Source organism: Phoenix dactylifera, chromosome 6, assembly GCF_009389715.1.
Source record: "Phoenix dactylifera cultivar Barhee BC4 chromosome 6, palm_55x_up_171113_PBpolish2nd_filt_p, whole genome shotgun sequence".
Lineage (NCBI taxonomy): Eukaryota > Viridiplantae > Streptophyta > Magnoliopsida > Arecales > Arecaceae > Phoenix > Phoenix dactylifera.
This window is the reverse complement of record NC_052397.1, coordinates 11,552,491-11,565,751: the sequence shown is the minus strand read 5'-3', so window position 1 is coordinate 11,565,751 and position 13,261 is coordinate 11,552,491. Positions and strand designations below refer to the sequence as shown.

The 13,261-nt window shown below is 40.3% G+C and overlaps 1 protein-coding gene across 3 annotated transcripts in view; it reads right to left on the bottom strand.

The window, feature by feature from the left end:
- Window positions 1–11,879, bottom strand: part of LOC103714926 (putative DUF21 domain-containing protein At3g13070, chloroplastic) — a 56,275-nt gene extending 44,396 nt beyond the window's left edge. For 2 of the 3 annotated variants that reach the window (XR_005512191.1, XR_003387128.2), the window contains exon 1: window positions 11,216–11,879. Coding sequence is in view for 1 of the 3 variants with exons in the window: in XM_008802395.4 (XP_008800617.3) it covers window positions 11,216–11,842 (627 nt within the window). In the remaining 2 variants the exon portion in view is untranslated. The remainder of the gene's footprint in view (window positions 1–11,215) is intronic. The other variant, XM_008802395.4, reaches the window with a different exon arrangement.
- Window positions 11,880–13,261: the final 1,382 nt, after the last annotated feature.

The following is a 13,261-nucleotide window of genomic DNA, read 5'->3' as shown; positions in this document are numbered from 1 at the left end:
CAGCAGACTCCATGATGTGTTGCGATGTTCATGCATGAGTATCCATGTGCTTGTGATCCCTGTGCACACCCACATGCACCATAAATTGAACAAATCAGAAGCTCGTAGTCATGTCTGTGTAATGAATAAAGTGGAAGTCTAGATCAAGAGGACACTTTGCAGATGCATTGCTGTTTTTTGCATGATTCAAATATTCAAGAGAACTCTTGCAATCAGATTTGGTATGTCCCCAATAAATATATTGCTGCTGCAGGTAAGTTGCATTTGCTTGCAGTTGATGTATTATTCCTATCTTGGACCAGCAGTCTACCTTATCTTGGACTTAACATCATAAATTGTCTGCATTTTTAATCTTAGACAGTAACCTATATTTTTCCCTTTTATTCAATCTCAAGAAGCTATAGATCAAAAGAATATCATTCCAATGGCAGGTCATATTGTTACCGTACAAATGGCATTGATCAAATCAACGAGCCAAATTACCTTCAGTGAGCTGTCAGAGGCCAACGCCCAGGCAGAGGCCGCGGCCGTTCTCCTGTTTCGTTTGAAACAATAGTCCGACTGCTAAAAAATTTCACGATTTTTAAGTAAAATCGGTGCTCCGCGACCGTTCCCCTGTTTCGTTCGAAACAAGAGTCCGGCCGCTGTGATTTTTAAGTGAAGTCGGTGCCTGGACACCAGCCTCCAATGGCCCTCCGTAAGACCTCCGTCGGCCTCCACCAAACTCCCTCCCTCTCTTCCCCTTGTCTCTCTCTCTTTTCCTCTCTCTCGTTCGCCCTATCCCCCACTTCCTCTGCTATGTCAGTATAGACCCGGCACGGCACAGCGCGGGCCCGTACTGACTCGTGCCGCCAGGCAACCGGTATGGCGCCCAATACCGGCACAGCAGACCATGGTCAAAATCCAATGAAATCCAATCGCAAGTACCAAAACCGAATCATAAACATCACTATCAACTCCTTATCGGCCCCAATGACCCATGCTGCAATATCCCCTAATCAATATGGGATGGGTCCACTCAGATACCATTGGTAACAACTTGAGATCTCACCCAAAAAAGCTAGCCAAAAGGTGTTATTTTAGTTTTTTGACCCTATATAGCACCCAAGATCTACCTAATGCATAGCTGATATAGTACTTTGATACTGCTAAGAAAATTTGAGGGGGCTTGCATGACATGTCGTAAGCTAAAAAGAATATTGCAAGCATTTATGAGTTATCAAAGGAGATCTTTCAGCAACATTAAGGATTTAAGAGTCCTGGGGAATACATTAGCACTCCTAGAGGTATATTATAGGAGATGAATGTTTGTCAGCCTGTCACAAACAATCAGATAAGCTAAGGCAGCAGAGTGAAAATTAGTAGCAGCTTTTGGATTGAACTCAGAGTATCAACATCTAGGGAGAATTTCTGACCTAGCAACAAAATACCATACTTGAATAATTTATACACATCTTCAGCATGTATCTTTCCCCCTTCATATACATAAATTGGAGATAGATCAGCTCTTGCTGAATTTATTAGATAAAGTGATGGTAATTGTGGTCGTGGTGTACAGGGATGTGGCGGTCATAAAGGAGGATGTGAACCAAGAGGGAGATCATGGATTTCAGAAGTGCAATCACTATGGTTTGACAAATTACATCATGAAGACTTGTTGGGATTTCAACAAAAACCAACATGAGCAAATCAAACTATATGTATTGAATTAACAACAACAAAATGCTCCTCCACTTCCTCAGTTTTGTTGGTATGTAGTCACCTCTGAAGAACCGAGAGTTCTGTTGTTGATCGAAGTACTCTAACAAATTACATCATGAAGACTCATTGGGATTTCAACAAAAACCAACATGAGCAAATCAAACTACTTGTATTGAATTAACAACAACAAAAGGCTCGACACAGGCTAGTATTCAAGAAGGCATGTTATTCTTCTTAGGGAAGAATGACCATATCATAAAGAAAAGTCAGCAAATCTCTGTTAAGTCTTCACCTCTTCCAGTGGTAGATTAGCTGAAGTGCAATGACCCAGGACTTTAAACAAAAAGGGCTACCCAGAAGTAGTAATTTGGAGTCCTTGGCCTTACTATGTGCCAAGACCTCATCAATGTCGCCTAATGAAGAATTAAGTGCATGTCATACAAGTCCTCACACTCTTCCCCTAGGAAGTACAGATACTTCAAATCACATGTTGTTCCCGCATTGTATCCATATAAAATATAAATATTCATTGAATACTTCTCGGGTACGCATCCAATACTTGTGTCAAGTATCATATTTTTAGAAATTAAAAAAAAACACTCCGGATACTTCCCAAATGCACTTTAGATACTTCCAAGAATCCCGAATACCTCCAAAAATGAGGAGGGGGGTAAGCTCTATCATGGTATGCTGAACCGGCCCATACAGGCCGGTTCAACCCGTACCGAATCGGTCCGGTCTCTGACTGGTCTAGTTCAAGCGTGCAAAACGGTTCCAGCCTCTTGAACCGGAACCGAGCAATACAAGCTCGGTACTGGTGCGAACCGGACCGGTTCGCACCGGTACAAGCCCGATATCGGTGCTAATCGGTCGGGTTCGCACACCTTGGGCAGCGCACCTCCATGGGCATGAGCTGGAAACCACATGCAGGCGCAGTTCCCCGCACTGGAAACCGCGCGCGATTCCCTGTGCTCGGAACCGTTGCCCCGCGCGATGGGCAACGCGCCTGCGTGGGCCATTTATTGCCGCAGAGTGGCATTTAATGTCATTCTATGGCATTTAAAGTCCGTGTTCGGTTCTCTGCACTTGAAACCGCACCCACGCACAGTTCCAAGTGCTCGAAAACGTGCCCGCGCGAGCACACGATAGGCAGCGCACTCGCACGGGCCATTTAATGCCACTCTGTGGCATTTAACGCAGCGCGCGCATCCGCGCAGGTCTATTGGCCTGTTCGGTACCAGTATAAACCGATCCAAACCAGAACCGTACCGGTCCGGTAGGCATACCAGTACGGCGTACCTTGAGCTCCATACTCTATTGATATTAATATAAAAACATAAAGTATGGATTATGGTCTATAAAATAATGATTAATGATGAGCTTGTAAAAGTTATACATATAGATATATATATATATATGTAGATACACGAATATATACATATATATATATATATGTTCCTTAGCGTGACCTCATTGAAACAACCACTCTGCATGCCGGGGTAAGGCTACGCACGTCTGACCCTCCCTAGACTCTGCAACGGCAAGAGCCTCATGATCTAGGCAGGCCTTCTATTCCATAGCATATCCTAGCCATATTGTATTCGGCTATATCAAAATTTATTGTACCAGCATGTCTGTATCATATTGTATCCGTATCCCATATGCACGTCCATGCTTCATAGCTCTCCCCTTATTTAAGCCCTAGAATCGCCATTACCTAGAAGCAGGACAGATGTGTCAAGTGTCCAAGTGTCTTTAAATATCTCACATGTCAACCTCAAAAAACTAGGACATCTATATATATTATTGTATACTCGGCAAAGCTAGATAGAAATACCAAATACCAATAAGATCAACAATGTGATCACGTATGGACAACAATAAACTATTAAAAATTACTAAAAGAAGAGAAAAGTGGCTATCAAATAAAGAGAGAAAGGGGGACAGAGTGTATGTTCAAGGGCAAAAAGAACTAGGGTATAAGGCTTTTAAAATAGGTGGGGACCATGAGTGCTTTGTGCTATCTTTTTCTTTGTTCCAAAGGAAAAGAAGAGATCTCTGCCACAGATTAAACAGAAAGGCGAAAAGGAAGACGAACATAAATTAAAAAGGAAAAAGAGAAGATGAGGAAAAAAACTGCATGCCCCCAAGAACAATTGCCAAGAAGAGATGCTCAGAGATGGAGAACAGAGAAAAGGACGATTTCTTCCCTATCTCTCGTCCCTTCCAGTGATTTGCTCCTTTCCTTTTCCCTGATCGTTTGCTCTTGCCACAATTAACAGCAGCAGACTGGGCTGTTTGGACAGTCTGATTAGCAAATTGGTTGTCCCTTATATTTTATTTGTCCCCGTTGCTTTGTTTTCCTGTACAAGCCATTGCTTTGAAAGAGAAGAATGGACAAATCTTGGGCATTCATTTGTACTATCTGATCTAATTACTAACTGATGCCAATTGTGCAAGCTAGCACAATGGAAGAAAGTTAAGCCATACATGTCTGCTGGGAGCAATATGCAAGACATGTGCATAGTTTGGTGATGCCATAGGGGCACAGCAAATTATATTAAATTAGTTGTGTCCAGGCATCATTGCCTAGTGCATTGCTAGGGGTCTAATCAAAAACCAAAAACACCACGACTGGCTTATTGTCAGCCCTAGAAGTGCCCATGTTTAGTATCCCTGAGCTGCAACATGGGCCATAAGCTAGGTTAACTCTGATATTATTCATAACGGCCCAAGACCTCACCGAAAAAGTGCCAGCAAAAGCTGTATCTAGGGTACTTGGTCTTACTTAAATCAAGCAAAATATGGGAGCAAAATGCCCAAACAGGTCCCCACATAGACAATGTCTTATTCACCTTCTATCATAAATAAGTTCCATCAGAAATAGACTCTTGAGCTTCTGATCACATGACAAAAAAGGAACCATGTCTCCTACTTGTTGTCATAGTCTTCAATTCTTTATGTTTCAAAAGTTCACTTAAGTAAGTGCATGTCAATAAAAAAACTAAGACCCTTCGATGTTCTATAACCTTTTACGCATCGTATCGTGATTTTCAAGATCTGAAGGGTTAGAGGATGAGTGATGGGGGCATGAGATTAATGGTTTATACTCCAAAATCGAATGTGTAGCATCACAAGTTGGCATTTCTCCTCAACAATGACATTATCAATTGGTAAATCGTTCTCCATAGAGCTTTGAATTTGTAATAACTTCTCTAGAATCTGACATAGTTAGATTTTGAGGTGTTTCAATTAAGCAAGCATCATAAATTGTCTTTTCTCCTCGTACTGATAAACAAGCTTTAGCTCCTTCAAACTTGGTCCATTTTAAAGTTCGTGGTCCAATTAAAGTCTCTAGTGTTCTAGTTGACAATATTTGTAATCTTTGTTGATGTAGATAAGATGGATTTATTTAATTAAGGATTCTTGAAAAGCTTTTCTATCTTGTTGTTGTTCCAAAAAAAGGTTTGAACTCAATGTTACAAAAATATTCATTGTCTTCATCCAATATGCAAAGGAATACTTTTCCCATTTGTTTGACTAAAATTGTGCTCATAACAGAATTGTACATCAAATCTTTTGCTCACATGCTCATCAACGGAATGGAGGAGTTGAAAGAAAAAACTTCCATCCTATATAAGTTGCTCGAGCTCTTTTTTGAATATGCATGTTCCAAACTAGTAATGTGGAAATATGCTTGAACACATTATTTTTTTCAAAATTAAATAATCTAATTCTCCACAATAGAGTTCTCCAAAAGTGATAAAAGGCCAGAAACCTTCAGGTTCATCACATGTGGGTCTTAACTTCAAGTATGGATCATGTCAAATTTGAGTCAGATTTGAATTGGATTTGGATCTACCAACATACTTGCATGCCTATTTGTATTGTATTCGGTGCTACCTCATAGGATAGGATTTTGTCATTTCCACCAACAGGGATACTTGCACATTAGCCCAACTCCAATTATTTAGACCCTAAAAGTATAAAGGAGGCCGATCATCTATGCAATTCAAAAAGTGATTGGATCATAGAGAATGAAGTTTGAAGTTTCACATGACATCAAAAATTGTTACTTTTTTAAAATGGGAACAACTATTTGTCCCACAAACGCAAAAAACAACTATTTGAAAAACAAGCAACTTCTCTATGACTTCCCTGTTCATTTTGCGATTTTTTACAGAGTGATGATATATATAATGAATTTCCAATTATAAGATCCATATGGAGTGACCTCTTGATGCTGATAATAAGGTCTATGATCATGCCTCTAGGCAATTATTAAGAGAGCTATAACAAATCAATATTTAATGACAGTCCCATCCAATGAAGACATCAAATGGCCACTTGTTTCCAAAGAAAAAGGGATGCCAAAATAAAAAAATCACCCTATAGTATTTTATGAGGTGCAAATCATTAATGACAAAGGAATTGATTCCATTCTATAATTTAACAACATATACAAAAATGTTAAGGATAAGGTCTCAAATTTCTATGATGGCATTGGTTACTTATCAAGTATAGGATTGTTTGATTGAATCAATCACGCTAAAAACAAGTCCCTTATTTCATTCAGATATTTAATTTTAACATAAATTATATTTCTTTTGGTTAATGAATAAAGTTATTTTAATTTCAAAATGGAATAAAGAAATAGAAGTTGAAGACATGAAGATGAATGAAGGTGAATAAAGTGGGAAAAAAAAAAGCCAAGGTAGAAACGTATAATTAAAGTTAGCACTGACTAGTTCTAATTTAAGCTTCAAATTTTTAACATAAAATGCTAAAAGCAATGGTAAGAGATTATATGTTGATACCTGAGAAAGCTATTAGTTGGAGGTGATAATAGTTTATCCTTAGAAAATTACAAAAGTGTTAATGACAAAGCAGATCATGGTTGTGTGATTCAAGTAGTTGCGGAAGAAACTGCTACAAAGCAATCAAAAGAATTAGCAAAATAGATTTATGTTATCAGAGTTCACTTTCTAAATGCTGTACAGGAAGAAGTAATAGGTTTAGCTTGTGACGAACTTTTTTAAGAAGAAATAACTAAGAGTCAGCATAAATCGAAAAGAGTTGATCAAACTTTTGGTATGACTAACTATTGTATTCAAGATCTACCGAACCGGTACCAGGACCCATACCGGTCGACGGATGAGCCGGAACGGTACCGGCACATAGAACGCTTGGGCGTGCCGATTTCGTACCAGCATGTCTTTTTTTTTGGAGTTTTTCAAATTGATTTAATTGGTAATCAATCTTTTTGAACTTTTTTTAACGATTCTAAGTCTAATTTGATTTTATTTATATTTTTTAATATTTTTAATATTTTTTTGATGTTTCTATGATCGCAGTTTAACCTAAATGATGCATCTTATTATTTTAAAATGATACAAAACATAAAATAGTTAGTGAAATGTTGCATACTACAAGAAGCAACATAAAATATCCTCAAATCAAGCAGTAAGGTGAAAAATATAAAATAATACAATCAATTACATATATTTAAGGTACAATATATATACCGATATCTAAAATCTCGTCCAGTGGCAATGCCTCTCATAGATATTCGAATCATTAGCATAATCAAAAGGTACATCAGCCCCCCTTTAACCAAGTGGCATTGTAGTCCTATATGTTCATCCCATAAAGAACGCATTCCGAATTATAAGCACTCTCGAATCTCGCGCTAAAGCTCTGGCTCTAAGAGGCGTCCTCTGGTTAATAAATTGGCTGATAAAACAGCTGTAAAGGAGCCCATCCGAATAAGCTAGCAGCAACATCTGACTCGTAAGATGTGCCGAATTACGTAAAGCAGTAGCCACTGAAAGATGCCTCAGATGCACTATATCAATATCCGTATCCATATTCGTATGGGTTATAGACTGTTTGTGACTACGGATGATAGAATCTAGTATACGACTCGAAATTTGATACGTCTATGAATCCTACTCTACGTGCGAGGTCATCTGCAACTACATCATATCGTCCTAAATGATCTCGAAAAACTCGTCTCCTATATGCAATCTGATCCTTGCAAACTCCAACTCGTGCACCATGGTTCCTATCCTATGTAGCATGCGTAAATTAAAACTCACTGGTGAATCAAAGACCGACCTGCGGCTGTGTCTCATAAATAGTGATATCATATCCTCCATTCTCTTCCTGGCTAGCAAAACCATAGATCTACAATATATAATAAAATCAAGCCCAAATCGAAAATTTTGACATGATCTTTTCTTATTTTGCAAATTTTGAGCTATTTTTTCAAGCCAAAAATAAATAGAGGAAATGAGAAGAAGCGCACCTTATTTAGGCTTGAATCCTCCTTCAATCGCACTGAATCGATGTGATTTCGCAAATTGAAAAAAATGAGAGTCGTTTAGCTGTAAGAGGCTTAAACGAACTTCATAAAAAATTGTTGGGAAGGCCTTTGGCCTTTCCAAAACTTTTTTTTAACAAAAGAAGCAAAGGAGGAGGAGACCCGATTCTGAACCAGGTCGACATGGTGGAAAGCGAACGGTTCGCACCGAATTTGAACAGAATCGGACGGTTCTGAACGGTTCCAACAGGTTCCAGGCTAGTTCCGGCCAGTTTGGATCCTTTTCGGTCAGTTTCGGTCCGTTCAAAGCCCATTCTGGCCGGTTTGGGGCCGAAACTTATTCCAATAGGCAAACCAACCCAGTTTCCCACCGAATCGGCTCGATACGGGCTGAACCGAGCGATTCAGTCCAGTTCGGCCTACTTTGATTGTATCCATGTGACATCTCCATTGTGGATGGGATTTAGCTTAGAAGGCAAGGGAACAATACTTAAACTTTCAATGAGAATGTGACATTAATGCATATGGACATAGAATGGACTTAATTATCATGTCATGCCAATCCATGCCAGCATGATATAGGCATGATAAATGGGTAAGCACCCTTGTATCATATATACACTTCGCATTGGTTCATGTCAATCATACATCAATAGGTCTAGCAGAAACCAATTTTGTTTATTACAAGATATAGCCATGCTTGCACATTTTTACCACTACTCGACATAGCCCTTTGGAGTCCATTTGGAAACTTAAATTGCAAACTTGCTTTTTATTCTTTTTTTTTGAGATCCAAATCCTTATATGCTCACATAAATTCCACACCAGGACCTCTCATCGCTTCAAGTAGCTAAAAGTTCAAGATATTAGCTGGACATGGTGATTTTGGGCTATTATGCCATATCCACATGATGAAATGACATGCTATGCCAAACAAGCATAGCACATACCTACATCAAAGCGTCCTTAGCTTAGTCAACCACCTAACCAAAATTAACAATATTGATGTCTTGCCCAATCACTTTCTCCCGACCTCTTTCTTCCTTACTCTTAATTGACTAAGCCAGGGGGTACTATTGAGAGGGCTCGAGCAAGTGGGCGTATGTCTCACCAATTCACCATATCATCCCTCAGCCTTTCTTAGTTCAATGAAGTAATGAAGGACGAAAGGCAAAAAGAGAGGGAAAGAAAAGGACAAAGAAAGATTTACAACATCTGCCTCTCCTTTTGTCCACCTAAAAGCATCCTACGATGACCACGGATTGCCGAATCAGGCCGTACAGCCTGATTTGGGCCAAACCGAGTCGAACCGGTCTCTGACCAGGTCGGTTTTCTTATGGAAAATGGTTTCGTCCGATTCAACCAAGACTCGGTGGGAACCGGTCGGTTGGCACCAAGCCGGGGCTATTTTGAGCTTTTGGCCCAAAGCCACGGTGTACGGATGTGTGAACTAGGCCAACCGGTTCGGTTTGGTCTGAACCGGTACCGAACCGGATCGGGCGCCGACCGATATAACACCCGGCACCAGTTCGGCAATCCTTGACCATGACATCTAACCATCCACATACCTCCTTTACCTTTCTTTTTTCTTGCTGTTTATTTTCCTTTTCTTCTCCCCCTTCCTTAGCTAGGGCATAGTATCCACTTTACAATCCTCTCTGAGACTATAAGGTGGTTCTACTATTCTAGACATGGTCTGCCGTACCGGTCCGTACCGGCCATACGGGCTGGTACGTACCGGTCCGGCCTAGGATCGGTACCGGATCAGCGTGGAATCCGGTACCGGTAGTTTATTGTTGAAGAACCGGTACGGGATCGGTACGCCACCAGTTCGGACCGGTACGCCACCGGTTCGGACCGATACGCCACCGGTTCGGACCGGTACGGGACCGGTTTCGTACCGGTACGGGACCGGTTTCGTACCGGTACGGGACCGGTTTCGTACCGGTCCAGGCCGCCACCGGTACGCCGACCGGTACCGGTACGGCGGACCTTGATTCTAGAGTTTCCTTCCTCTTATTCTTGCAACCTAAACTGTTATAAAAAAGATGTAAATTTGTGATAAGTGGAGGTTAGGGTGTTTTTGAAGGCCACAATTCTAAGTGCGCCCTCTTATTCTCTGTTATGGTCTGGAATGTTCAAAAAACGATACAATTGTACATCTATTTCTAAAGTTCGCTGTCTCAGTACCGGATTTCATATCGATGCCACACTAGCATAGTGTCGGTACAGTACGGAGTTTTTTCAACGTACCGAGTGTCGGTACGCCACTCATACTGGTATCAGTACCAGTACCGAACCAGTACGGTACACCTCGTACAGCCTGGTTCGGGCTGGTACAGCGAACCTTGCCTATTTCTCTACACGACTAACAAAGGGTTGGACTGCTTCAAGGCCAAATTGTTAAGTTTACACTGTTGGTTTACTAAAAAACAATCGACACCTTTTTCAAATATATTTTATCAATAATATAGAATTTATCACATATATAGTTGTATCCCCGTGTCTAAGTTGAACTCCAGGCAACATGACACTTATTTCCCATGCCTAGGTAACGCTAGCTCTAGAGCACAAATCCAAATCTTACAGCTGTTAGCAGCCCTTTTAATACACCATTCGGGTTTTTTTTTCTCCCATACATAATCATTACCTTAATATATCATAGTCAGAAATCCAAGTATCCCTTATCATTTTAGCAGTTGTTAAACAGTAAAGGTTAAAGGAAAAAAGATAAATGTGAAATTTGTTATACTGATGATCAACACACAAAAGCAAACCCATTAACAAAGTTTTTTTTAAAAAAAAATTCTGGCCAATGGAATTTCCTTTGAATAGACCATCCGAGTGCACCACTAACATCTATCATGGAATGGGTGCACCTTTTGTTCAGGGGGCCTCCATGTCCTTCAGTCAGTCATTCTTGTTGCACAACTCTACCAAGTTCTTTTACTGCATATTACTTTTATTATTTTTAATTTCCCACCTCTGATTCACCAGAACCAACAAGTTTTAGATTAATATACATGCATATATATACTGTTGAAATTGCAAGACAAACACATAAGCATCCATTGATATATTAATTTTTGGCAGCAAAAGTAATCAAGAGGAGGAAAGCAAGTCTGGTCAATTTAATTCTTCTTCAAGGTGAGAAATAAAATACAGAGAAGAAGGTGAAAATCAAATACACACCTTCCACGGCCACAGAGTCGTGATAGATGTTTCTGCCATGGAGAAGAACGCAGAAAGACCCAATAGTGCAGCCAAAATCAGGCCTTGCTCTTTGAGAACACCAAGGACCTGCAATAGCTTTGACCATAACCCCCTAAACACCGTTCTATCCGTCCCTAAAACCCTAACACAAGCCTCCGCGACTCCATCTGCCGCAAGAACTCTCCGGGACCCCATCACAAACAGTCCACAGGCCATCGCAGAAACACCAAAACGAATCCCCCACCTAACCAAATCTCCAAAAACCCGAACTCTCTTATCCAAAACAATCTCCTTACCCGCATTGGGCTCCGAACGAGACCCATCGGACAAAATCTCATGCGTACGGTCTCTAAAGCAGTCGAACTCACCAAAATGGAATGGATTTCGGCAGCCTTTGAAGTTTCCACAAGGAAGAGAAGACAAAGCGGTGGAAATGCGAGCAGTGGGAGTACGAATCCCATTGAAATCGTGTAGACGAGAAGTTCTGCGAAGGTCCAAGAATCTGGTGGACCGACCCAGAAGGGCAGCGTCTACTGCTAATGGATTCATGGGGATCGGGCCTCGCTTCGGAGCCTGGAGCGTTGGAATCCAGAGAGGAGGCGGCATTAGCGAGATAGCACTGTTCGGTAATATCCTGCGCGATAAGTACCGCTAAAACCCGCACGAGACGGTGAGAAAATTAAAGAGATTTTAAAAATAAAAAATAAAATAACATGCGACGGTAAATACCCGCACGAGACGGTTGGACCGACGATGCCAAAATCCTCTCTCTCTCTCTCTCTCTCTCTCTCTCTCTCTCTCTCTCTCTGTGGCCAAGTCCACCGCCATAGCGGCCTAGCTTCGGTTCTCACCGCTCCCAAACCCCGCTTCCCACCTACTTGGAATTCACCGTCTCCTAGGTTGCCGCCCCGCCGAACTCCATGCATAATTCGATCCAACTCAAAAAAAAAAAAGATTCGAGTCGAATTCAGGTCAGATCTAATTCGAGTCAAAATATTAAAAGCCATTACAAAAATTACAAAAATAGAAAAATAAACAACATACAATAGAATAAATAAATCATCACTATAAAAATCGCATTTTTTTCCGAACTTATTGCTCATATATTATGTACGTCCTGATTGTTCAGGTGTTGACTATACAATGTTGACATCGAAACTTGACCGTTCAAACTCGGAGGACCGGTGATGTTCCAACCTTCATCAAAACAAACTCAACTAGTTTTTTCTCTTCTCAAATTCTAGGCCGCGGACCACCACAAATGTAATCTCGGAGGGATCCAACTCCATTCTGAAGCTTTTCACCAGCAATATAAATTCTTTAATGACGGCAGAGTTAGATTACCTCTCCTTGTTTTTTTTTTGAAAAGCCAATGACATCGAAGAAAGCTAAGATCATCCTCAAGGATAGACTTATTTCTGCCATATCAAATTATTGTACGTAACTATTCTAAAATTAGCCACTTTCGAACTTATCTATTGTGCCTTTTTTTTTTTTGTTGGTGACCTTTTAAAAGGCTTAAACTGTTAATCTCCAATGTATTAATGGTTATGTTCTTAATAAAATTCAGCAAGAACAAAAGCAAAATAATACAGTTACCCACATTCATTCATTACTCATACATCAAGACTCTTTGGTGTAAATGGCGATATAATAATATCATATTGAGATTGTTAACAAGCAAAAATAAGTTATTAACAACTAAAATTCAAATGGGTTGGGTCGAGTCGGGTTTGAATTCCGTAAACCAGACCCAACTCAAAAAATGGAATGGTCCAATTTTAAAACTCGATCCAACCCTACGGATTCTCAAAAATGGGTTTGGTCAGATCTAAGTGGGTCAAGTCACGGGTCAACCCGACCCATTTGCAACATTAAGCTTGAGCATCTAGCACCATTTGATCCTTCCTAATGCCCGGATTGTTAAGAATATGATTATTAGAACATATCAAAAGAAAAGATAGTTTCAAATAATAAATTATTTATAAGTGTTGGTTTTTGGGCTTGGTTGGGCCGCCCATAAGG